The sequence below is a fragment of the Hoplias malabaricus genome, chromosome 3 (assembly GCF_029633855.1).
Source record: "Hoplias malabaricus isolate fHopMal1 chromosome 3, fHopMal1.hap1, whole genome shotgun sequence".
NCBI lineage: Eukaryota > Metazoa > Chordata > Actinopteri > Characiformes > Erythrinidae > Hoplias > Hoplias malabaricus.
The window spans coordinates 42,484,165-42,510,822 of record NC_089802.1 but is presented as its reverse complement, the minus strand read 5'-3'; the positions used below and the strand labels follow the sequence as shown (position 1 = coordinate 42,510,822).

General features: G+C 39.6%; 1 protein-coding gene across 2 annotated transcripts in view; it reads right to left on the bottom strand.

The window, feature by feature from the left end:
• Window positions 1–26,658, bottom strand: part of camkva (CaM kinase-like vesicle-associated a) — a 54,872-nt gene that overhangs the window by 4,826 nt on the left and 23,388 nt on the right. The window contains exons 1-11 of one of the 2 annotated variants that reach the window (XM_066663132.1): window positions 26,260–26,456; window positions 6,313–6,348; window positions 6,108–6,213; window positions 4,929–5,060; window positions 4,673–4,747; window positions 2,200–2,338; window positions 1,773–1,893; window positions 1,606–1,681; window positions 807–943; window positions 563–641; window positions 347–434 (exon numbers count right to left, since the gene is read on the bottom strand). In XM_066663132.1, the coding sequence (XP_066519229.1) occupies window positions 347–434; window positions 563–641; window positions 807–943; window positions 1,606–1,681; window positions 1,773–1,893; window positions 2,200–2,338; window positions 4,673–4,747; window positions 4,929–5,060; window positions 6,108–6,202 (942 nt within the window). In that variant the 5' untranslated portion in view covers window positions 6,203–6,213; window positions 6,313–6,348; window positions 26,260–26,456. Of the gene's footprint in view, window positions 1–346; window positions 435–562; window positions 642–806; window positions 944–1,605; window positions 1,682–1,772; window positions 1,894–2,199; window positions 2,339–4,672; window positions 4,748–4,928; window positions 5,061–6,107; window positions 6,214–6,312; window positions 6,349–26,259; window positions 26,457–26,658 lie in introns of those variants that run through there. The other variant, XM_066663131.1, reaches the window with a different exon arrangement.

Below are 26,658 nucleotides of genomic sequence, written 5' to 3'. Positions count from 1 at the left end.
TTTTTAATTATTTAAGCCATGTACAAAGTACAGTCAAACATAACATTTCACCTTAAAAGACGTGGTGCTTCTGAACGTAAACAAACCAGAGAGAACAGCGTTTCCCCCCAAATATTAGACGTCCCTTTAAATCACTTCAGCTTACCACTTTTTCACTCTTACACGTGGCATGCAAATAGATTAGTAGGAACTGCTTCTATAGACCTGTATAGACCTGTAAATTTCAGTGCTTTCCTGCTTTAACAATCCTACTCAAATCATAAAGAGTTTGTAATGGGCTGATTAGGTGGACAAACATTAAATGAGAAATGATGCTTCAAGGTATAAATAAAGACTGTAATCTCACCTTCCATTTAGCTTTGGCAAAGTTCTTTTCAATCTGGGCACAGACACCATCTTTGATGTTCTTGTCTGAAGCAGCGTTTCCAGATATCCTAAAAATGGATGCATAAAAAAGACAAATATGATACAACAGTGGTATAATTACATCTCTAAAGGGCCACTTTACTGCAAGAGCAAGAATAAAATATCATGTCTGAGGTGTATGAAAAAGAGAATCTACCACTCGTGGTTGATAGCCTCCTGAGCAGTCAGTCTTTGATCTTGGTCTACTTCCATTAAAGATGCAACAAGGCTTTTAGCTGAAACACAGAAAACCTGACTTCACTGCACTGTGACAGCACCGGGTGAACACGTTTCTGCTTTTGCAGAGTTTCCACTTTGATTACAAAGTCACTTTGACAAGCAGCTGGAGTAAAGTGTGTGAAGTGTGCATTTTCCTCCAAATACTGCTGTGTGTCACCCACCGGAATCTGAGATGTCATCCCAATAGGGAGAGTCAAACTCATAGTCTCCAGAGAGAATTTTTCGGAAGAGATTCTTGTCATGACTGTCGTAATCATCGTCATCTGCGTCATCATAAAACGGAGGGTTTCCTGACAGTCTGGTAAAAAAAAGTATAAAACCATTCTCACTATATTTGTGTTACATTAAAACAGAGAGCTTCATAAAGGGGGTTAAACTAGTAAAAGGCTTTTGATGAAGCTTTGGTTCTAGACAGAAATATGCACATACACTAAAAATGACTTGACTGAACGAGACAAAGACAAAATGTGTTAAACATACTCACACATTCACAATGAAGTCTTTAGATGGAGTGTGACCGACAAACATGCTGTGTGCACATCCAGTGACTGCTGAGGTTGACTTGATAAAACACCAAACACCAAGACAGATCTCCTTGAAGATCTACATGACGTTTATGCATATGATCCAGAAACATATACATGATTTCTGGGTGTCATTCTACTTATATCACTTAGACATCCGTAATTATATTGAGTATTTGCTTTTGTTTTTTTCTGTACTGCACTGCTGTAAAACATGACACTCCCTCTGGGATCAGTAAAGTGAGCTAGCTAGCTATCTATTTTGGGCTGGAAGGACAGAAATGAATATTAATATACTGAATGAAACCCAGAGTAATGCAAATATACACAGTGACTTGATGAGAAAGCATGCTTTGACCAATTAAAGAAATTGGTCTCGCAAACTAACACTCTCCTAGTCATCAACGAGAAACACAGGAAATTAATTCACACTCACAGGATGTACATGACCACGCCGATTGCCCAGCAGTCCACCGGTCGGCCGTATCTCTGTCTGCCCACAACCTCTGGAGCTGAAACCGAAGACAAACCAAATCTCTTGTATGAGTTACCAGCCATGCGTGTGAGAATACAAGTGTAATTCCTATTGTTTAACTTATTTACCAAGGTACTCTGGGGTGCCACATGGCTCTTTAATTAGACCATTCTCCAGCCTGGCCAGGTGAAAGTCACTGATGACAATTTTCGAGTGCTTCAGGCGATTGTAGTACACAAGGTTTTCCAACTAGATGTGAGAAGATTAATTAGTCCAACATACAGCTGAAATATAAAATTCGTACATGCAGTATATGACTACAGAAATCTCTATGCCCTGCCCATACGGAAATATAATGCCCTTAGGGCCCTAAAGTAATAATTATAGCAATAATGCAAAAACAAGAGGAAAGATCATGGGGTAGGAATAACATTTACAAGTAAATCAGACATACTCCAGCACTGACAAATTGAATTCCTAGAGATAGCAGTTATTGTTGTACTGCTGGCGCAATACCATCTGTAACCACTTGATGGCAGTACAAGCAGAATCTACCTTCAGGTTTCGGTGAACGATGCGCAGAGAGTGGAGGTAAGCCACGGCCTCCAGCACCTGTCTGATCACGTTACTAGTGTCACGCTCCGAATAGTAGCCCTGGTCCAAGATCCAGTCAAACACCTCTCGGCCTGTGGCTCTGCAATAAACACCAGCCATAACATGCCTAAATCAACATGCTTTGTGTGACTTCATTTATTCTTCATATTATGAATTTAATGAGAGAGCTTTGTAATGTCCCAGACAGCGAGCTTATACCAGTTCACTGGCATAAAAAGGCTGGCACATCACTGAGTGTAGACCACTGCTGGTCCACCATCGGACCACTCAGATTACTGTCCTGTACAGGATATATCTCATTTATAATCTCCTCAAACAGATTTTACATTCACAGAGACTTTTATTCTGGAAAACACACTAATACAAATATTACCAACAACTCTGAGAGATATAATAATGAGTATAAGCCTGATATAAAATGATTATGGACTCTGTGCTGGATTAAGATTATTTACTAATCTCATTTATAAAGAATAAAAAAACAAACCTAATGAAGGAAAAAATGTAAATTGGACTGTGAATGGAACATTGCTAAAATGTGGCATTTTGTTTAAACACCAGAGGTCCGCCCTGTATAAATGTACAAAATAATGTAATTAAAGTGAAAAAAGATACTAGGCGCTTCATTTCAAAACCACGAATCATGGACAGTATGGGTGTTTCAAAAAAGACTTTAAATTTAAAGGGATGGCACTGATTTAATACTTTGAATCTTCATTGGGATGAAACTAGCAGAAAATGCTGGCTCAGAGAGAGAAGGAAAAAAAACTAATCTGATCTGATTCTGTAGCACAGTCACAAAAAGCACTGCATTCTAAAGCCCAGGCTGTAAAGACTCTTTCAGGGTGGTCTATGAGTCTAATGGGGCTGAGTGATGACATCATCTGACAGGTTCCACTTCTCGTGGTTGAGTCACACAATGTTCATTTCTTTTACTGAAACAACTATTTCTGAACTATTCATTTTACAGGCTACTACTATTAATACTACTAATCATAACAACAATGATGTTTTTATCCATTCTTGTACTGTAAAATGTCCTGAAGGCATTAATAAATAATATGTATTATTATTATTTATGATATCTATACTGTAGCACTTTAGGACCAAAAGACTCAGTGCAGCAAGTGCAGAACAACAGAGAATAAAATAAAGTCAGAGCAAACAGCAGCAGCTAGCGGCAGTGTGAATGTGGTGAACAGCTGCTTTGTGTTTGTGTGGCATAGTGTGGGCAGAGTGGGAGTGGTGAATGTGGGCTTTTTCTGCCCATGTCGACGCAGAGCAGTGACAGTGGGCACCCCTGCCATCGCCATCCAAAGTGGAGCGGGTATTCTCCAACAGAAAGCAGGGCAGAAAACAGCAACAGCAGACGCTCCTAGACGCCATAAAGGGCTAGTTGGTGTCCAAAGCAGATGGCAGTGGCGAGAGCAGGCAGTTAACCAGCCAGCAGGGGTGACCAGAGGTGGCGGAGGAAGCACTTTAATTTGGCATGCATGGAGTTACAGCAGTAGAAGCAAACAAGTAGCATGCAGACATTTGAAGTGAAAGTTTCAAATAAACCAGGAAAGACACAAAATAACACTAAACCAGACACAGGAAAACAGAAGCAGCAGCAAACAGGGGGCACCATAGTGTTCTCCCCTGGAACTGATGTCAGACAGACTATCTACAGAAATGCTCAAGTACTCCACTGCATTTATACTCCTTTTGGTTAATAGAGTCCAGGTTTTTGCACACATTTGCTCATTATTGTAAATGAGATTTCTACCAGCTGATATTTGTTTTAGCCAACTTTTTTTTTTGCTTTCTGTTGGCAAGGCAGTACTCCTCCCAGATTGGACAGCAAAATGACAATAGGAGCTCATTTACAGCGCAGTCCAAATCAAGAGTGAGTGTCACTGTTTTCATTAGAGCAAAGATAGAGCACGACTAATGATGATTTAGGTTATTTCTTGTGACTTATTGTTCCGACCATTCATTTGTAACAAAAACTGAATAAATACAAATTTGTGCCTTTCTTGATATTTCACACATCAAATAAGTGTCACAACAGCATTCTGAAACTGGAAAAGTATTGAGTGAGAAATACAGATAAAACAGCACAAAATATGCAGTGGATGGCTATTTGTGCTTATGGTGCTTGTCGTTAAGTTGACTGCTCAGATTCGGTGAGTTATAGCAGGTCATGTGTAACACAGGACCAAGTTAATAAAAAGCCAATGGGAAAGCAGAGCAGCTTATATGAGCTTTGTTAAACGCATAGTTATTAACAGCGAATAATGTTTCTTTATATGAAACTGACACTAATAAGCACTCAGCAACACTTGCCCTTATTCATTTAGTCATTCAGTCTCCCTCTCTCCCTCTCTTTCTCACATACACACACACACACACACACTTCAGAAACACTCACAGTTCCAGGAAGAGGAAGTACTCTTTTCTTGTCTCAAAGACATCGACCAGCTGGAGGATGTTATGATGCTTCACCCTGCAAGGATAAGAGAGCAGGAGACTGAGTGTGACTGACAGACAGGAAACAGAGCAGAAACCCGCTTTACAAAGCGGCCAGCGTTTGCTCCCCAAAAAATCCCAACATCATCATTTAGAAATGAGCCAGCTGTATTGTGGTGGCTCCAGCTGAAAAGCTATAACATTTCCAGTTCTCTTACATATTCAAGATGAGGATCTCGTTCTTGGCAGCCTTGCGCACTTTCCTCCCGTCTTTCTTCAGGAACTTCTTGCAGGTGTACATCTTCTGCGTGCTCCTGTCTTTTGCCCGAAAGATCTCACAAAACTCCTCCCTGTTTGTAGACAGCAAATACACACCCAAGAGCCTGCACTTAAATTAAAATAACTGTGCAGCTACATCTTTTGGTTTAATGCTAAAACTCAAGGTTTAATGCCTCAGGGGACTACCCAGATGCTTCTAAATATCTTTAGGATCCAGGCTGGCAGGGGTGAGGGTTAAGATAATGTTGAGAAATGGAACATGTGTCTTTACTGAGCTCTTAAATTCATGAGGAGACATAAAGGAAAAAGATTCATTCATTAATTCATTCATTCATTGTCTGTAACTGCTTATCCAGTTCAGGGTTGTGGTGGGTCTGGAGCCTACTCAGAATCAGTGGGCACAAGGCAGGAACACACCCTGGAGGGGGTGCCAGTCCTTCACAGGGTGAAACACATACACACACACACACACACACATTCACTCACACCAAGGGACATTTTTGAGTCGCCAGTCCACCTACCAACATGTTTTTTGAACCGTGGGAGGGAACCGGAGCACCCGGAGAAAACCCACATGGACACAGGGAGAACACACCACACTCCTCACAGACAGACAGTCACCCGGAGGAAACCCACGCAGACACAGAGAGAACAAACCACACTCCTCACAGACAGTCACCCGGAAGAAACCCACACGGACACAGGGAGAACACACCACACTCCTCACAGACAGTCACCTGGAGCAGGACTTGAACCTACAACCTCCAGGATCCTGGAACTGTGTGACTGCAACACTTACCTGTGCAGCCTATATATATATATATATATATATATATATATATATATATATATATAATAGAGAACTTTTTTAACATGTTTCTTCTCTATGTGTATGAATGTACCTTTAAAGAGACAATAATGATCTTAAGTCTAATTGTGTAATTAAAATTCTAGGGGATTTCTAGGGGAAATCTTCATGCATCAAACCATTTCAGAACCTAACAAATAAAAATAGAAATAAAATAAAAGGCCTTGAATCAAGGGACCCTTTAAACCTTTTATCAAAGATTGTAGGATTGTATGCATTGCTGACTGGACTCATGATTGATTATGCTTACGATTTGACCACTTGTCCCAGGTCATATTTGTCAGTGACATCAGTAGGACTGTTGTATTCCTTCTTCTCCCCAAAAGTCAAACAGCCAAATGGCATGGCTGCGCCGCCTCTCAGACAGAAAACAAAAAGAGTGGGTTAAATTTTACAACTGAAAACGAGATAACAGGTCAGAATACATGATCAGAATACAAATAATAGTTACTCACTGAAAGGACTGTGTCCGGGTACCTTGGAGATCTAGTCTGTTAAAAAAAAAGGTATGTTAATAAAAGACTACTTAAAGAGCCTCGGGGCTGTTTTACTCATTCATTAAATGATTTAGAAAACCTTCCGCTGACTTTAAAATAAATATGGCACCAATTAGTGCTGGGCGATATGAGCACAAATCAACATCACGATTAATTTTACATTTTACCATGATTACGATTACTGAACAATTATGGTTGTTTTTTTTTTGACCCTCAGAGCTCAGTGACGAGGTTTGTACTATATTAAAGCTGGGGTATTTTTTCTAATGTTGCTGGGAGCTTGTTTCTCTCTTGTTTTCTGAGCACTGTTTATATTTGGTGTGTTTGTGCTTTGGTCACTGAAACTGTTTTTTCTCAGCGTTTACATTTGATTTCTTTTTGTTCAGTGTCGTCCGCCACAGTGTGATTTTCTTTGGTACAAGCTGCTCGTGTTGCTCGGTCGGCCTCAGCATTTAGGTTACTTCCATGTGGCAGATAAGGGCAGAATCACGTGACTACAGCTTGGTAGCGTGGTTTTAAAGCGTGGTTTTTATATGAAAACACAGTGAGGACATAACAGAATAAAAATGATCAATTGACAAGCTTATATTGATTAGAAGTTACAAATGTCAATTTCAATTAATTTTCACCAATGATTTCCCAGTAAATTACTTAAGTACAATGGTAAATTGAACTGAAAAATCCTAATAATTATAATTCAGTTCTATTACTTAGCCCAGATGCGGCAGATAAAGATTAGTTTTAAAAAAGTTTTCCTTCAACAGTAAAACAGTATCGATGTAGCACGCTGCTTCAAAAGCACACGCAAACCTTAACCTTCTTCATCAGGACATAAAACAGTCTTATGTAACAAAGTAGTATAATCTGACTCACAGCACTTCACACAGTGTTCAGTGCGCAAATTACAGAGGATGAGGAGACCTTTTCTTCACAATGTTTCATTTGCACTAATGGAATGTTAACAGAACATAACATCTAATGCTAATGGAACACAACATCAAAGGCTGAGGTTTTGTATAACGCTGATGACTGGAAAAGCAATCTTTCAGATGAAATCCAAGGATATGTGCTTTTTTCCCGTTCATCACACATTACAATGCAAGAAGCCTTTTTCCATTCTGTTCATTGTGTGGTGAGTCAGATTTATGACACTCTGTTCTCTCTCTCTCTCCCTCTCTCTCTAAGCACGAACACAGCAGAGGAAGAAAATTCACTTGATTGGGTGTGGGCAAGATGAGCAGCCACTATTTCACATGAGTGACTTCTGTAATTCGTAAAAATTTAAATAAAATTGAACAAAAACCTTGGTGAACTGGACTGCACCAGAATTCTTTTATTGCATTAGTCTTTCGTGCTGAATGCATGTTGATAACGACAATGAAGAGAACAGTCCAGTGATGATTTGTGTCACCAATACGACAAAAAAGAATGTCTACGCTAGAGGTGTTGCTACCAAATGGAAAATAAATTAAGGGGAAAAGTCATGTGTTATGTGTTTTTTTTTTTTTTTTTTTTTTTTTTTTTTTTTTTTTTTAAGGCCAAATCAAAATATAGACAAAAACAAACCAAGATTTTGGAATGTTGCAAAATTTTGACTAAAACAATAAATTGAGACATTTAAACTAATTAGCACTGAAACATCAGTAAATACACCCTCTTATTTGTTTAAGATCTGGCGGCTGCAAGTGGTATACTGTAGGATATGAGTTACAACATTTTCAGCCTTGAGGGTATCCAAGTTTCTGTAATGGCAACTTAATCACCACCGTAATGTCTCTAGTATCTGGGAATACTAAATAAACAACTCGGCAGGAGCTCAAACTCAACACACCCTTATCCATAGTGAGCTCAACAGCGCCCCCCCCCCCCCCCCAAACATTTATTCATTATCTGTAAGCGCTTATTCAGTTCAGGGTTGCGGTGGGTCCAGAGCATATCCAGAATTATTAGGGAATACACCCCGGAGGGGGCGCCATTCCTTCACAGCCCCAAACCCCCTCCCCCCAACATTATCAAAGCAAATAAACAATGCAGTGACCACTTGTTCCCTGTGGATGGGGGCATCCCACTCATAGCATTGTATGATAGAAGGTTTCATCATCAAATAAAGGGGTTCAATCAGGTTTGTACTGATTATCTGTGACCCTTCCAACTCTATCAAGTTAGAGACCAAATTCTTTCTGAATGCAAACCATATCCACAACAGTCTTCAAATTCTCTAACAGCAAAGGATCAAGCATTCAGTTCGCATTCTATTGATGCTCACATTTGTATTCACTTGTCTTCTCTTGAGATTATGGTGTAGGACTTGTTATTTTTTCCACATATTTGTAGATCCAATGCCTATGGCTTTTCATTCATTCATTCATTCATAACTCTGTCATCCTGATCACAGTCGTGGTGGGTCTGGAGCCTACCCAGAATCATTGGGTTATTTGTCCCTCACAAACACTCACATCTTTGAATAATTTCACACAGTCACTCCACTCTCACCTTGGACAGTTTCACAAACTCACCCATTTAGACATACACTGTAACATGTTTTCATCATGTCTATTTGAGCTGTGGAATGAAACTGCACCGAAGGAATCTCATCAGACTCAGGGAGAACACAGCGAACACAGACAGTAAACCAAGAAAATGACTGAACCAAGGACTCCAAGATCTGGCAGCCATTTGCCTATAGTTTTTATACCTCATTCTTAAATGAGTCTTCTTAACAAGGGGTTTATACTCTACTTCTTTCCCTCTCTATGTTGTTGTTGTTGTTGTGGATTTCCTGTTTTTTGCTGACACAGTCCTGCACTGCCATTCTCAGTTACAGAAGGAACAATGCAAGCTATAACCTTCTTTATCAGAACATAAAACAAGCAATAGTCTTATGTAACACAGCATTATTATCTGACTCATATCTCACTGAGGCCCGAGCATCACGCTCATTGAATGTGCATTTTTCACCAAAATTTCCAACTACATCTAGCAGTCTTTGTAACTACAGCTCCTGTCATCCATGCCCCAGATCTAAAAATTTTTCAAATATCTTTTACCTCTTGCCATGGAAGAATATTATTTTTATCTGGTTTACAACAACTCCCTGGACATATATGCACTTTTTATGTTTCTTAACATTTAATCAAAATCTTCCTTTAATTTGTCACTCTTTTGTGCATATGACTTCACTGGCGCTATTGAAATAAAACCTTGACTCTCCAGAAAAGAAAAAAAATGCATGAGAAGCAAATATGTTGTCTTTTAAAGTAAATTTTTAAAGTAAGTTAATGCAAAACTACATGAATTTTTGAGAGATACAATGTGAACAATAATGAATTAATAATGATTAATAAATACACTTTAAAAACATAGAGCAATGGTTCCAAAAGCATGCATATATATATATATATATATATATATATATATATATATATATATATATACTGCATATAGTGTATATATAAACTATATTCTGGGGGGAAGAAATCTAAAGACTATATAACAGAAAGGACCAATAAGAACATTTTAACTAATGTAAACTGCCACCGTACCATTGCTGATTCATTGAGAAGTTGATATTAAAGGATCACTAGGTAGTATTTTTAACATAAAATTACAGCTTCAAAGTCATTGTGATGTTCATGGTCCTGTAATAGTGAGGAAAGAGCCGCTGTCATTGCTACTCTGGGCTCAGCACTGCAGCAATCGCACTATGTAACTTCTGGAGGAGAGTAACTGCACATAATAGTGAATTACCCTCTTCAACTGTAGAAGAAGTCCATGAGCAAAAATATCAAATCTTGCTTATTGTTCCTTTAAACCGAATACTCATGACAGCCTTTATCGACGAATGATACAGAATTCATGTCTTACCACAGAAAGTCAGTGTAAATTGTATTTCCCAGTGTTTCCAATCCTCTGGCCTTCGTCCAGGTCAGTGATATTTATCATCGCCTGTTATGCAAATTCAGTATTGAGTTCTAGTTTCCACTTCTGCTTGTAGACACTTGTGATTCCCTCAGGGTAATCCTGCCTGAACCACTAAACTCCAGTCTGCAACAATCCGAGGGAGGCAGCTGAATGGAACAGACAGAGATGGAGTCAAGGAAATACAACCCTACGCAAACTTGTTTCCTTTCTCAATGGGAGCCATTCCTGATCCAAACCTTGTAAGTGCAGGCAGATAATGGAGTTGATGAAAGTTCACATTTTCTTTAAAGACTGGGATTTAAAGGCATTATACTTAAGCAGTGAAACCAGGGCAGAACGCTTTGACATCTTGTACACAGGGAATGGAAGCAATAATATTGTTGCCACTGTCAAAACCAATTAGTTGACAGTCAAAATTATAGGGTACTCTGCTCTTACATGTGCTGGCCTCCCTTCATTCTGTGGCAGGTCCATGTCCGTGGTTCTCTTAGGCTAAAATTTTGCTGGTATTCTGTCTTGAAATGTCTGAGAAACTAAAATTGGAGCCCCAGAGTATGCAGGTATCCAAAAACCTAGAGGTAAAAGTAAAAAAAAAAAACACCAAAAGCTTAAAAAACTATCCACATAAAGTCTCCCTCCAGTCACTGGTTAAACCCTTAAATGTATTTATTTAAAAAAAATTACCCATCTATGAGTATGAGATTAGCCACCACCTCTGTTTCCACTTACCTTTCAGCCACTCATGCGGTTATTTCCTTAGGTTCACGACATTAGAATTACTGCTTGCGTGTTTTGCACATACACATCTAGTTCATTAGTTCCAAAGTAAATTCTTGGTGGAGAGCATGTATTCAGAATTTTGTAGGAGTGCACCTTATCTGTTTTCAAACCTACCTCTGCTTTTGGGTTTCTCTCAAAAAGCAAGCAGGATTAATAATTGAAGACCACAGAGAATATCCATCATCGATCACAGTGTGAAAAGGCCGATATATAACCCACACAAGGCCTTCACCAACACAAACGCTTTTGTACTAGACAGGCTTCAAGACTCATATCAACACTGGACTACAACCTGCAACCCCCAGCTGCCAAAGAATCATACAGCACAAGGTTGAAGTTTCCTTAAACAACTTCAAAGAGCTCCTGGCTCTCTGGCTGTAGCATCTGGATACATATACCTAAAACTATCCACTAAAAATATGTTTTCAGGGCAAAATATTTGCCTTGCAATGTAACCTTGCTGTAACTGCATTGTCCAAGTCAAAATAAAATCAGTTCTAGATTCAGGAGTTATTATTAAAACTTGGAGAGTAATTTATGGTTGCTTAACTATTAGTTATGCTGAAACTAAACAAAAACAATGCAGTAGTTAAGAGTAATTTACACTCTCAGTGAGTAGACACATATTCCCAGTTTCCCAAACAAGGAACAACCCAGCTGTATCCTGCAAAGCTGGATAGCATTAGATAATTTAAGTTACATTATGAAAAACAATCACTTTTGAGTGTATTAGTGTATTCTTTTAGGGATATGGAGTGCCTACCAACCCAAAGACTGTAAAATAATGCAACTCAATCAGTTTTTGTAGTTTCAGAAGAGCACAAAAATTGTGAAATATGGAGAAAGAAATGCTCCTTGTGCCTGACTATTGAACTCTCTGGTGAATAAACTCTCCTTTAGAGGAACAAGGCTGTTTAGCCATTGAAAGGAAAGTGCTGTGTTGTTTGATCCTTGTGGTGCTTTGACAAAAGCATATCAGAGACATTTTATTAAGAGCCCAAGCAACTGTGTTAACCTGAGGAAAGGGGTGTAACATCCATCCATCCATCCATGTCTCCTTTAAAACAGATCCACTTTGTCACTAGCTAGGACTAGATACAATGCATCAGTAGCTAAGACTAGGGCCTCTGTACATTCAGTTTCCCACAGTGTTTTACAGTTAGTGCGGCTGCCTTGACAACGTCATCCAACCCCACAATTAATTTTATGCAATTCGTTAAGTCTCTTATCAAGGCTTCCGATGTGTTTGCGTGTAGCTTTCTGCTCCAGTCCAGTCCAGTGATTCAGGATTTATCAATCGGTTGTAGAAAACACTCAATAATAAGAGATCCCTCAAAGTCCCATGTACATTCTGTGACTCGTTTAATGCGTTATTCCTCAGTTTTCAGTCACAAACACATGTTCTTAAGTATAATCCAGTATTAAAGGTGAGCTGTGTGTCGTCTCTGATTTTCCCCTCGGCTGTGTGTACATGGGGTCAGAGCATATGCAGCCAATGCTTGTTAAAAATGTTTTGAATCATTGATTTGAATTTGCACTCGATTCGTGAACCGACTCACTCAATGAGTCGACTCTACACTCAACTCATTGTGTAAGTTCCTCAAAGCATCCAAACAGCAAACAAAACACATAATTCACTAAATATCAGTGGATTTTTATAACACTGAACGATGACACGGTTTTTTGAGCGTTGATTCCTAATGGGAGCGTGGGCAGAGGTGGGGGTGAGGGGGGTGACGGGGGTGCGGTTGCAAGGTTGTTGCCCTGTTGTCCACCATCCCCCAGTCACAAACAAGAACCAGTGACTCACCCCCCAGGTCAACAAAGATACCACCTTCACTAACCGATTTTCTGTGGGAAACCCTGATATTGGTAGTTTTGATGATTCATGGTGTCATCAAAACTACTCATGGTGGAGTAGACCCAAAAGGTCGGTAGATGAGGTTTGAGAAATCTCACTGAAGTGTTAGTGAACCCTTCAACCAAACAAAGAGCTCGAGTTGCTTCTATTTTAACATGTTTTTTTCAGACTCTCCATGGGCTCAGTCTAAAACACTCTCTGAAGTAGATGTGAAATAATAAAATAAAATAAAAAATTTCTCTTTTCAAAATGATTTTTCACAAGTTAAATCTCAGCCTGGTCAGTGGTGTGTCTCACACTCTCCCAGAATAGCAGCAGAAAACAGGAGCCCAGGCTGAAGCATCATTACAGCCCCGCAGCTACGTGCTGGATGCATAAAAATGGCCATTGCTGATATCCTCGCAAACGCAGACGAGTCATTACATAAATAGCTGGCTCAGAGACAGGGGCATCTCACTTTGCTCATCAGCGAGGCTCCGGGGCCTTTAATCGCCCTTTCGGCCACACACAGCCTTCACTAAACCCACAGTTGCTCTGTAAGAAAAAGAGACTGGCGCTGAAAAGTAAACACGCTGCTTGCTTCCGTTTTGTAGGAGCTCTGTTCTCTGCAGCACCGCAGCTTGATCAGTATTCAAGTGCTCTGCCATTTATGCCAATTTGAAAGACTAAAAAGGCTCCTGCTGCAGTGTCACGAGTCGGAATTAGAGAGCATTGTGAAAAGACTGTGAGCTAACAAAGGAAAGTACAGAAGAGTTTGGATGGTGCTGCGTAATACAGACAAAATACCTGAGTGATTATACTGCTCTTGTTTTATTGCAGTATGCCTCTCAATGTATGGAAATCATACGGGTGCACTTTTAAATGACATGATTAAAGACCTGCATAACTTTGTTTAGGTAGTCCACTGTGAATGCTTTGTAGATGCTCAGTCTGTGTTTAAAGGCACTGTATACGATTCTAGAGAACAACTGCGGAGGGGCATATGCACCCTCCTTTTAGTGCTCTTTAAGAAGTTTGAGTTTTTCAGCAACATTTGCTGAATTATTCAAAAAGCATCTTTAACTTTTAACCTTTAACTTTTAACTAATATTCACCTAAATATGTGTAAAATACTACTGAACTTGAGAGTGTGAGCTCTCTTTAAAAAAGCCCTGAGTAAATCTTACACAATACCTACCCCTTATGTTGGGTGACCACACACAAAAAAAAAGTTAATATATTAATTAGCTGTAATTTATAAGGAATGATCACCTTCTAACCTTCAAGGATCACTGACAAAAAAAGGTTTAAAAATAAGTCATGATGCACTTTTGCATTTCCGTAAATTACAGTAAATTGGTTTGCAGTAAATTACAAAAATTTTATGACTCCTCACTTCATGGGATGGTCAGGCCTGCTCTCCTCATCAGCAGCAGGACCAAACAGGGTCATGATTAAAAGCCTGTAACAAATGTCCACATTTCAAACTCTCTGATACTGGTGCTGGGCAATATGAGCACAAATCAATATCATAATTAATTTTACATTTTACCACGATTATGATTATTCATTCATTAATTATCTGTAAGCGCTTATCCAGTTCAGGGTCACAGTGGGTCCAGAGCCTACCTGGAATCATTGGGCATAAGGTGGGAAGACACACACAGACACAGGGAGAACACATCACTCTCGTCACAGACAGTCACCCGGAGGAAACCCACACAGACATGGGGAGAACACACCACACTCCTCACAGACAGTCACCCGAAGGAAACCCACGCAGACACAGGGAGAACACACCACACTCCTCACAGACAGTCACCCGGAGGAAACCCACACAGACACAGGGAGAACACACCACACTCCTCACAGACAGTCACCCAGAGGAAACCCACGCATACACAGGGAGAAAACACCACACTCCTCACAGACAGTCTCCCAGAGGAAACCCACACAGACACAGGGAGAACACATCACTCTCCTCACAGACAGTCACTCAGAGGAAACTCACACAGACACAGGGAGAACACACCACACTCCTCACAGACAGTCACCCGGAGGAAACCCACACAGACACAGGGAGAAAACATCACACTCCTCACAGACAGTCTCCCAGAGGAAACCCACACAGACACAGGGAGAACACACCACACTCCTCACAGACAGTCACCCGGAGGAAACCCACACAGACATGGGGAGAACACACCACACTCCTCACAGACAGTCACCCGGAGGAAACCCACGCAGACACAGGGAGAACACACCACACTCCTCACAGACAGTCACCCGGAGGAAACCCACACAGACATGGGGAGAACACACCACACTCCTCACAGACAGTCACCCGAAGGAAACCCACGCAGACACAGGGAGAACACACCACACTCCTCACAGACAGTCACCCGGAGGAAACCCACACAGACACAGGGAGAACACACCACACTCCTCACAGACAGTCACCCGGAGGAAACCCACACAGACACAGGGAGAAAACACCACACTCCTCACAGACAGTCTCCCAGAGGAAACCCACACAGACACAGGGAGAACACACCACACTCCTCACAGACAGTCACCCGGAGGAAACCCACACAGACATGGGGAGAACACACCACACTCCTCACAGACAGTCACCCGGAGGAAACCCACACAGACATGGGGAGAACACACCACACTCCTCACAGACAGTCACCCGGAGGAAACCCACGCAGACACAGGGAGAACACACCACACTCCTCACAGACAGTCACCCGGAGGAAACCCACACAGACACAGGGAGAACACACCACACTCCTCACAGACAGTCACCCGGAGGAAACCCACACAGACACAGGGAGAAAACACCACACTCCTCACAGACAGTCTCCCAGAGGAAACCCACACAGACACAGGGAGAACACACCACACTCCTCACAGACAGTCACCTGGAGGAAACCCACACAGACACAGGGAGAACACACCACACTCCTCACAGACAGCCGCCCAGAGGAAACCCACACAGACACAGGGAGAACACACCACACTCCTCACAGACAGTCACCCGGAGGAAACCCACACAGACACAGGGAGAAAACACCACACTCCTCACAGACAGTCACTCAGAGGAAACCCACACAGACAAGGGGAGAACAAACCACACTCTTCACAGACAGTCACCTGGAGCGGGACTCGAACCCACAACCACCAGTTTCCTTGAGTTGTGTGACTGCGTCACTACCTGCTGTGCCACCGTGCTGCCCACGATTACGATTAATGAATGATTATTTTGTTTTTGAATTTTTGACTCTCATACTTCAGTGACGAAATTCCTGCTGTAAATATGCCCCAGAATTAAAGCTGGGATATTTTTTCTAATGTTGCTGGAAGCTTGTTCCTCTCTTGTTTTTTGAGCACAGTTTATATTTGTTGTTTTCTCAGTGTTTACGTTTTACTTTTTGTTGAGTGTTGTCTTAATTACAGACAAAACATGTGACAGATAGCAGCAGAATCACGTGACTGCAGCTTGGTAGCATGGTTTTAAAGGGACAGTATATGAACACACAGTGGGAACATAACAGAAATAAAAATAATTGTTACAGAAAAGATTATGTCGATTAGAAGTTCTGAATGTTGATTTCGATTAATTGCCCAGCCCTATCTGATACTATATAAAATGGTCAAAAGCCATAACACAATACTGCATAATGTAATCAATGCTTATGTTACTGTCACTTCAATCTCATTGATTTTGTTGTAACTGTTATTTTTAAAAGTTCACTCTTCAATTAACCCTGTTGATAATCTATTAGATCAGCAGTCACTGACCCTACTCCTGAACATCTAATCTACCTCCAACCTTAATCACTCCCCTGATCTAACGATTACCTTCAGAAGCCCTTGATTAGCTGAATGAAGCAAATATGTGATAAATTTGCAGGGAGGCAGCTGTCCAGGAGGATGTTTCATGCCTAATGCTTTAGGATTGATTGATTCTATTTAAACCCTTTGTGCTTTTTAACAAAGAGCCTTATTTATGCCATAAAACTAAAAACACACAGTGCCTGAAGGATTATTGTTTATAAGTGGTTCATATCAGACTATATATTATATCATGCAGGTAGGTCACAAAAATGTATTGGATCATTCACTTTCCATGTTTACAATGAACCTGGCGCCATATATGATGATTTTTTAGTGTTACTTTTACAAATTACACAGTCATTTTAACATAAAGTAAACAAATAACCTAATCTCTGTGTTTTCAAAACCAACGTGATGGGTATTAACAGGGAGTTTATTCTGGATCAAAAACATCGCTCCAAATCATCCCAACTTTATTGGATTGAGCTGCATCACATCAGAGGACACAGTTCTTTACTCATTATAACAGGGCTGTGCAAATCATTGGACACATAGTGTACTTTTCTGTGCTGTTCTTGTGTTCAGCAACCTGAACTGAACAAATTACAGTTTTCTCATCCTCAGAGTTCAGACCGCCTCTAGACCCCTTGAGGTTATTTTCCTCGTTAGTTAAAAGCTGCTCCAAACTCTACCCCTGCATCTGAAGGTTGGAAGTGTTGCTAAATCTGGGTTAGGACTTATGCATATATCGTGTACTTCAAGACTTCATGACTTGTGTATAATGAATTCTTCAGTAGTTCAATTCTGGTGCAGACTTCTGTATGTATGTGTGTGTGTGTGTGTGTATGTATTCCTTTTCTATAGTAAGTTGTCTGCACAGCTGAGCATTCAGTTTGAAGCCTTCAGCATTGTTTGGCTCTCTCCCTGCAGAACTGCCAGCCTCATCTCAGCTTGCTGTCTCTCAGCCCTGTCTGCAAAGCACACTGCAAAAAAAAATCCCTCCTGTGTTTTTTATCTATTTATCTCCTCCACTCCACACAATATACAGAACCAATGGCTCTGGTATTGCAGTAACTTGCTGCAGAAACAACATTAACCGGGATCATGCACCATTGGACTGACATCTGGTTTATTAGCTTCATGGTAACTCTTTATTTTAGTCAGCTTACAATTAATGGACTGTTAATGTAACCAGTTAAAAATGCCAGAGTAAATAATATCATTATATATATCTTATCACTGTCTAAATAAAAACATATATGTCCCAAAATGGGAGAAAAATACCTCCTTAAATTTCAGTGGAAATCTATTTTAAAAAGGCTTTATTCCAATTAATTCTGGGGCATTTCCATTGATCCATTCATCACGAAATTTTCAAACGATGTGAGGACAGCTGCTGAATTCAAATGATCTGCAAATTTGTTAGTAACATTTTTATTTTTAATAAAAATTAAGACATAATCAGACATATTCAGAAGGTATAACAATTCCTGAAAGTAATCATTTACTAGCATTTACCACAACATCTGGTCACTGAATTAGAATCAGAATTAGAATCACTTTATTGGCCACTGTGCTTGCACACAGAGGAATCTGTTCTCCGCATTTAACCCAATCCATGGGAAAAATCTGATATCCAAATGAAATGATTTTAATAAACTCATCTTGCAAAACCCATTCCAATCATTTACAGGACACCACACACCTGGAAGCTGGAGTCCAAATAGCTCTAATGGAGATTAATATGTTTGATCTCTAGGGTTAGTAAATCAGACACGCACTTAAAGCGAGGGTGTATGCAGCACTGACCAATGACATTTGACCTGTCATCTAATTATGTGTTTAATGGTCAGTGTTCCAATCGACAGTGCTCCTTTTACTTCTCTCTCAAAAGAAGAAATTAATAAATAAATAAAATAGATGTGGTTGCTTAGTAATCAAACTACACTGTGTAAGCTACACTAGTATTGTGTGTTTTGTCTGTCAGTTGTCCTAGTTCTGAAACTGAACGAACAGACATAACCCTGACTCACAGTTCAGGAGTTCTCAAACTTTTTTAAAAGTTTTTTTCTTTTTTTCAGGACCTCGTTATGGACCATAAACCCAGTACCCACTCCTTCCCACTTTTTTCCAATTTTATTTGACAACCCTTTATATTCTGGCTCCACAGCTACCACTGACCTGCAAGTGTCACATGAAAAAAACCACAAGGCTCTGCTCTATGACACTTCAGATGACTCCTTGAGTCGGTTATGTTTTATAGTTAATGTCTTTGGCAGACACTTTTGTCTAGAGTGATTCACAATTTCATTTCATTCAATCTTAGCAAACTTGCCCAAGGACACTTATTTGTATAAAGCGTTTTAAATGGTAGACGGAAGTCACTACATTTTGACAGATGATTAAGAAAATTACAAGGATTCTGTCTTGATATGATAAAGAAATTATGAATATATATGTTTGGGAAAACTAACAAGGTCAGAACAGTCATATTTGTTTTCAGGTACACTTTTAAACGGTACCAGAAAATGTCTGGTAAATGTCACAGAAACAAAATATTGTTTTTTCTTGGATTCTTCATATAAAAATGGTAATTTGGTGTGTTAGTGTATATTGTGCTGGTACCAGTGGATCAGACACAGCAGTGCTGCTGCAGTTTTTAAAGCCGTCAGTGTCACTGCTGGACTGAGAGTAGTCCACTGACCAAATAATTTGGCTAAACGTGTCCTATGTCCACTGATGAAAGACTGGAGGGCGACAAACACAAACTGCAGCAACAGGTGAGCTATCGTCTCTGATTATATATCTGCAAGGTGCAACAACAAGGTAGGTGTGTCTAACAGAGGACAGTGAGAGGACACTGTATATAAAAGCTCCAGCAGTACTACTGTGTCTGATCCACTCGTACCAGCTCAACACAGAGTAACAAACCACCTCCACATCAGTGTTGATGTAGCACTGGGAATGATCCACTAGTCTGCTCTGTGGCGGTCCTGTGGGGGGTCATGACCATTGAAGAACAGCTCGAATGCGGCCTAACAGAATATGCAGAGCAAGAGAGCAAGTCAAAATTGCACCTATATGGTCAGTGTCGCTGATAAAAATGCAGTTTTTGTTGAAACAAGGTCATATTTAAGTCTTGGCTGACAGATGTATTGCTGAGCATAAAGGATAAGCAAAACTTATGAGAACAAAGGATTCTTGAAAAGTGAAACAGAGGTCAGTCTCTGACAGAGAAAGCAATTTGTACCTATTTAGATGACCCTGAGACTGTGAAAATGTACAATGCTGCAAGGCAATCTTGAAATATAATAGAGGGCATTAAAAAAAAAACAGAGTAACATTGGAGTAACCATTCATTCATTCATTCATTCATTATCTGTAACCCTTATCCAGAGCTTACCTGGAATCATTGGGCGCAAGGCAGGAATACACCCTGGAGGGGGCGCCAGTCCTTCACAGGGCAACACACGCACTCACACCTACGGACACATTTGAGTCACCAACCCACCTCCTAACATGTGTTTTTGGACCGTGGGAGAAAACCGAAGCACCTGGAGGAAACCCATGCAGACACAGGGAGAACACACCACACAGACAGTCACCCGGCGGAAACCCACGCGGACACAGGGAGAACACACCAAAGTCCTGACAGAGGGTCACCCGAAGCAGGAATTGAACCCACAATCACCAGGTCCCTGGAGCTGTGTGACTGCGACACCTACCTGCTGCACCACCGTGCCGCCCTAGGAGTAAACAATTAATAGAAAATTGTTTCACATGTTTAGACTTGATCTTGTGATGACAGGACATCTTAAACATTTGGTGCTGGATTGCTGCTAACAAAGATCAACACTCTGTAAAAACCCACTCCCAAATTCCTCTAGTCTCTTATATCTGAGAATACAAGCAATGTTAACTAATGTGACATGATTGTACTAACAGCAAGTTTATCATCTGTTGGACAAAGCTGGTGTGTGTAACATCTCCTAATTTCAGCTCCATTTTACAAGACAATGGATTATTCCGAAATTTAACAGCCTTAGTTTCCATCCCAATTAGTCTGAAAACTTCTTATATTTGTCCAACAACCCTGATTTATTTAAAACCTGTATCTTATGTCCATACAAACACTATATTTACAGCAGGGAGTGTCGCAGTCACACAGCTCCAGGGACGTGGAGATTGTGGAATCGAGTCCTGCCCTTCTGTGTCTGTGAGGACACAGGTAGGTGGATTGATGACTCAAAAAGTGTCCATAGGTGTGAGTATGTGAGTGAATAAGTGTGTGTGTATGTGTCGCCCTGTGAAGGACTGGCGCCCCCTCCAGGGTGTGTTCCTGCCTTGTGCCCAGTGATTCCGGGTAGGCTCTGGACCCACTGCGACCCGGACCTAGATAAGTGCTTACACACAAAGAATGAAGGATTGAATTTTGAAATCATAAACAAAGTTGATGGTTTTGCTGTGAAAATTATTTGCTTATGAATTATGAAAAATTCCCAAAAATCTGCATCATCTGCATGAGACCTTATCACAAAAAAAATATGATCTAGCAGATGTAAATTGGAAATATTAACCATCTGCTGTCTATACTGTTTGTACATGAGATAAGATCACCCTGTTATTTATTTATTTATTTTTTTTTTTTATTCTATTTTTTTTTATTGTTAAGACTATTTGGCCTTAATAATCCAATAATAATTAGGGGTGGGTAACAAACACAAACACCACCCAAGGGTTAAAGCCACCACTCCAGCCGGCACAGTCACCTTCATTAACTGTGTTTTAAAGCTCTGCCAGGAACCTGAGGTGTAGCTGAACATGAGCCATTTTTCTGTTCCATCAAAAGTCGAGGCTGCCCTTGAACTGACAGTTTTTCTCACAAATAAACCTCAGTCAGGTGAGATGAAAGAAGAAACGTCCTTCAGTCTGTAGCAGAGCAATTCCAAATTGTTAATTAGCCAAAAAAATGCTTATTTTTGAGAGTTAGCTTCTGAGCTTCCCCACAAAAACATTGCATTTTGCAGATATTTAAGCAATGTTTCATTTTTTCAGGTTTCCAGAGAAAAGTGTTCAGGAGATTCCTGGTACACGAAAAAGACTACTCATGCAATATATGTCCAGAGGATTGTAGATACCCCTTAACACTAGAAAGGAAGAGACATTCATTTTGATCATTTTGAAAATCTGAAATATAATAACTTTCACATAGTAAACCCCCCATGTCCATGTGACTTTAATTTCATTGGAGCATATTTTAGTCTAACATTGTTTTGAAATTAATATTACAAATCACAAAAGTGTTCTGAGCACATAAACCTCAAGAGGTTTCTCATCTCCCCAAGTCAGCTGTTTTTATTGCTTTTCCAGCACGTCAGCATTGACAACACGGCTACAATTTACATCCTGTAAAGCATCCTGTACAAACTTTGCCCTGTTGAATTAGCTACAAAAGAGAGCAAATCACTTTGTGTGAATCACATTAAATCAAAGAATGCACAAACAGTGCTCCACTCCACCGTTTAGGCATTATGTATATAAAAAAGCTTTCAACTTGTGTAAACCATATTTAAGTATTATTGGTCTTTATATTTACAAGTAATTTTTAAATGATTTTTGTTGTTATTGTTTTTATTTCACAGTAAATCTCATTTGGATGTAGAACATCATATATCCATATATTGCAATAGCAAATTAACTAGTACTGCACATTAAATATTATCAATAAAAATTTAATACAGTTTATTATTGTCTTTCTGACATTTTATGATCTATTGTAACAAGATAAATTCATTAATTTATTTATTTATACTGTATGATATTATCAATACACTTGCAAATATTAGACAGTCAAAATGACCATGGTGCTCGTTCTAGAAGTTACGGAATCTTGGCCATTCTAGTGTAAGGATATAATCTAATGGCAAAGGCATGAAAAGAAATGGGATATTCTGGAGCAGCTGCACATGAGCTTAGGTAATCAATATGCTTAGAGCCAAGCTTCAGTGGGGTAGAGATGTATAAATCCCCAATGACAGGGCTGTGGAACAATGGAATTGTATTGTGTTCAAGCACTATCCAAAATCCTTGGAATGGAGTTGCAGTGACATTGGTGATACAGACAACATCGGTATCTGACTTCACGGGTTCTCATATCCGACTACCGTCAAATCCTCACAGAAATGTTCCAAAATATAATCCAAATCCTCACCAGATGTGAAGAATGTTTACTATAGCAAACGTGGGATAAACTTCCTATTCAAATGTGATGTATAGAATTTCATTCCAGTACTTTTTATAAAATCCATCAATTTTATTTATGTTTTTTCATGGTTCACTAGGTCACTAGATCAAATGTCAACCATTGTTCTTCATAATCATATACAGTTTTACTGTAATTATTCAACATCACTGAGACAAATTAAAAGGCTTTTTAGAACAAATTTCAATGAGGGGAAAGCAGGATTTTACCAAAGCAGTTGTTTTGCGACAGAAATTGATCTCAGTTTTTCACGTACATATAATAAACCCTATGTAACATGGCAGGTAGGTAGGGGTAAACTCTAAACACTCCAGGTATTTTTCACACTTTCCGCCTGAAATTACACACCCAAATCTTGAGGTAGTGAATAAACTAGAGTCAATTTTATGAAGTAATTTTACTGAAAAGCCTTCAGAATTTTTAAAGATATTGAAATGAATCTTCAGTGGTCAAAATATGTAGAGGACAACCTATGTAAGTGCCGGTATGCTTTGTGTGTGTGTGTGTGTGAATCGCAAGTTTCGTGCCGCCGGTTTTGTTTTGTTTGTTTTTTTGTTTTTTGTTTTTTTTGTGAGGTAGAGATCTCATGTATAGAAAAATGAACTACTTTGGTTTTAGTTCAGCAGTCCTACATTTTAGAGTACTGACTGACATTATCAGTGTCCCGAGAGTCTGTCCATTCGACTGATGTGCAATATGTACACAGTATGTAAACAACTTATAAGAACTGCAGCAGACTGAATGTGCATTAGCACGATCCAACAATCTCCCTGTGATGGTGTATTATTCAGGTTTAGGCCACAAAAAAATTTACTGAATGAATAACTGTAAATTTGCAGCACAGAAGTAAAATATATTACTTGAATATTTATGTATTGTATGAGGCTTAAATACCCACATTTAGGCTAGACTGATATAACTAGCATTTAAATCATTTTGGGTAAAGTTTGGGTAATGTAACATTTGTGTGCAGCTAATGTAAAGTTCATAAATAAAGCACTAATACAATTTACCAATTACACTATGAAATAATAATAATACAAATTAATATTGCTATTATAAATAAATAAGTTAAAAATCCCTATAGATGTATAGGCTACAGAAACCAAAAACAGGGATGCATCAAAATGCACTGAGAAATTCAGTCAGTTGAAATGTACTCAATTATTGCTACTTAAAAGAATCCCACAACTATAAAAACCCTACAGATCCCTTAGTGCAATCACTCACACTGTTATCAAAAAGCATCAGAAAGGATGTGTACACTTTTTGAAAGAATCCCTCCTTCGTCCGTGATGCAGGATTAGAATTACTGGGAGCATATTTCACAGAAGTGTTTTAGAGCACCTACAGAGGTCTTTCAGTGCCTACTGCGGGCCTGGCAGACAGCAGGGTCCTTGGACAGCTTCAAAGGGTGAATGACATCAAGCTGTTGTGAGACAGTGCAGATGGTTCAAGACAGCGCCAAGACCCAGAAACCTCGCACAGATAGAAACGTACTGCCCTTTGATTAACGCTTTCTATTTAGTTAAGAAGTCAGAGTCATGACATGATGATTGAGAACAGATTTGTGGTCGTGACACACTGCGGTAGATAGGTGGTGGTGGGGGAGGGGGGTGTTGGTTAATGGAAGTGCTGGCCTTTATAACAAATATAAAACATATATTTGATTTTGATCATTAACCAAAAACTGATCAGATAAACAATCCTAAAGAATACTTGAAATGTAATGAAAGACAAATGGCAAACCTCTCTGTCTGATCTTTCTCCGTCTGATCAAAAGGATACAATCAGGTTTATAATAAGCTGCAGAGGACAGGAAAGACTTTAAAGAGGCTGAAGACATTTTAATAAACAATAAAACTATTCTCAGTGAGTCTAAACATCTTTAACGTATGATCATTAAGGTTTCTTTAAACCTTGAAACTGGTTAAACAGAGATAGACAGACAGAAAGGCTGAAATAACTCAAGATTCTCTGAGCCAGTCTTTCAGACGGCAGAGTGATTGACAGTTCTGCTACGGAAAAGGAAACAAGCTCATGGCAGTTTTCTGGGCTTAAAGTGCATAATTAATCACATAGTCTGAATCACAAAGTTAACTGTCCACTAGGAATGTCTAAATTAACTGTGGAGCAGAGAATTATCAGGTTATGCGTGCACTGTTTTGGCCAATTATCCAAACAGCTTTAGACCTAGCTGAAGTTTTCAATAATACTGTGACTAGTGGGATATGACAGACAACAAACCATTTAGGACACATGCGAAGATAGTTTTTGCTACTTATGGTTATGTTGACTGCAAGCCAATACTTAACCTTTTATCTTTATTTTGCAGTGCAAATCAGAATATTAAAATACTGCATCTCTGAACACACAATTTGCATTGCTGGAGCGCTTCATTTGGGAATCAAATTTTATAAAAAGTTTAGGCTCTTAACATACATAAATAAAATAGCCCTGGCCTTAACCTCTATCATTCAGCTCTAACATGAATGAACATTTGATGAATTATTCAAAGTGTTCACAATTTCTACTAATAATGATACAGCTAAATATAATAACCTGACATTTCAAGACATACACAATAGGCATCAATACATTTTGGTTCTCCTTGGGATAAGAGCTGGAACAGAGTGGGGGAAAAAGTAGAAGAAGTAGTGCTATGATTTAAAAAATCCTTTAAAAACTTCATTCAGTGACTTTTATTTAGCATTACAAACACTGCTGCAGTAAATCCAGTTGTAACAAAAGTAATCAAGCTCTATTTACTATAAAATATTGATGTGTTCAATGTTCTTTCAGTACTGATATGTTTAATACATTCTTAATCATACTGTAAAAATAGTTTACCACATTAATTGTAAATATAATCATATTCCCCATCCATATTCTTCAGTCACTGAACTTATTTATTCCTAGTTGCCAAAAGACATAAGACAATGTAGGACATCTATGAGTAGTTATTTCAGCTTTAGAACCTTTCCATTTCCAGTCTAAACCCAAAAAGTCTAAACCCCAAAAATCATTTCCAGTCTAAACCCAAAAAGTCTAAACCCCAAAAATCATTTAGAATATTAGGCAGAAGAGAAACTATGGTGGTAAGGCAACAGTTGACTTTCCATACCTATCTTACAAGCTGATCTCTATGGAGTAATAATGGTTGTAGGACCAGCTGCATGCTGCAGAATCACTCCTCTAACTGTACAGACAGCACTGCAGAGAGCATCACAAGCTTCAAACAGGTGAGTACGTGCCATCCTACCTGGCGGAAAACTCGGCGCACGAAAATCCACGGCACAAAACCCCCGGAAAGAATGCCTTGCCAGCCTTCTGCCACAGAGCGACTAATTGGGAGAGATGTGCGGGCTTTGGTGTATTAGCAACCTTCGCTTCTCTTCACACCCAGGCGACTAATCTGACCATTCTGTTTCTGATGTTGTTTGTTGCCTTGGTTACCGAGCCCTACATAAGCACAGCAGTACAGTACAGTGTGTTTCCTTTAGAATAAAGCCAGAATCTTCATGGTGGAGGGGGACTGGAGGACTGGGGAGGGGGGGAAGGGGCTGTGCATGTTGTGCATCAACGCAGCATTGCACAGCCCAAAAAGAATCATCTAAAATTAGGACCATGCTCACCTATCTCTGTGGGTTCTTTGGTTCTT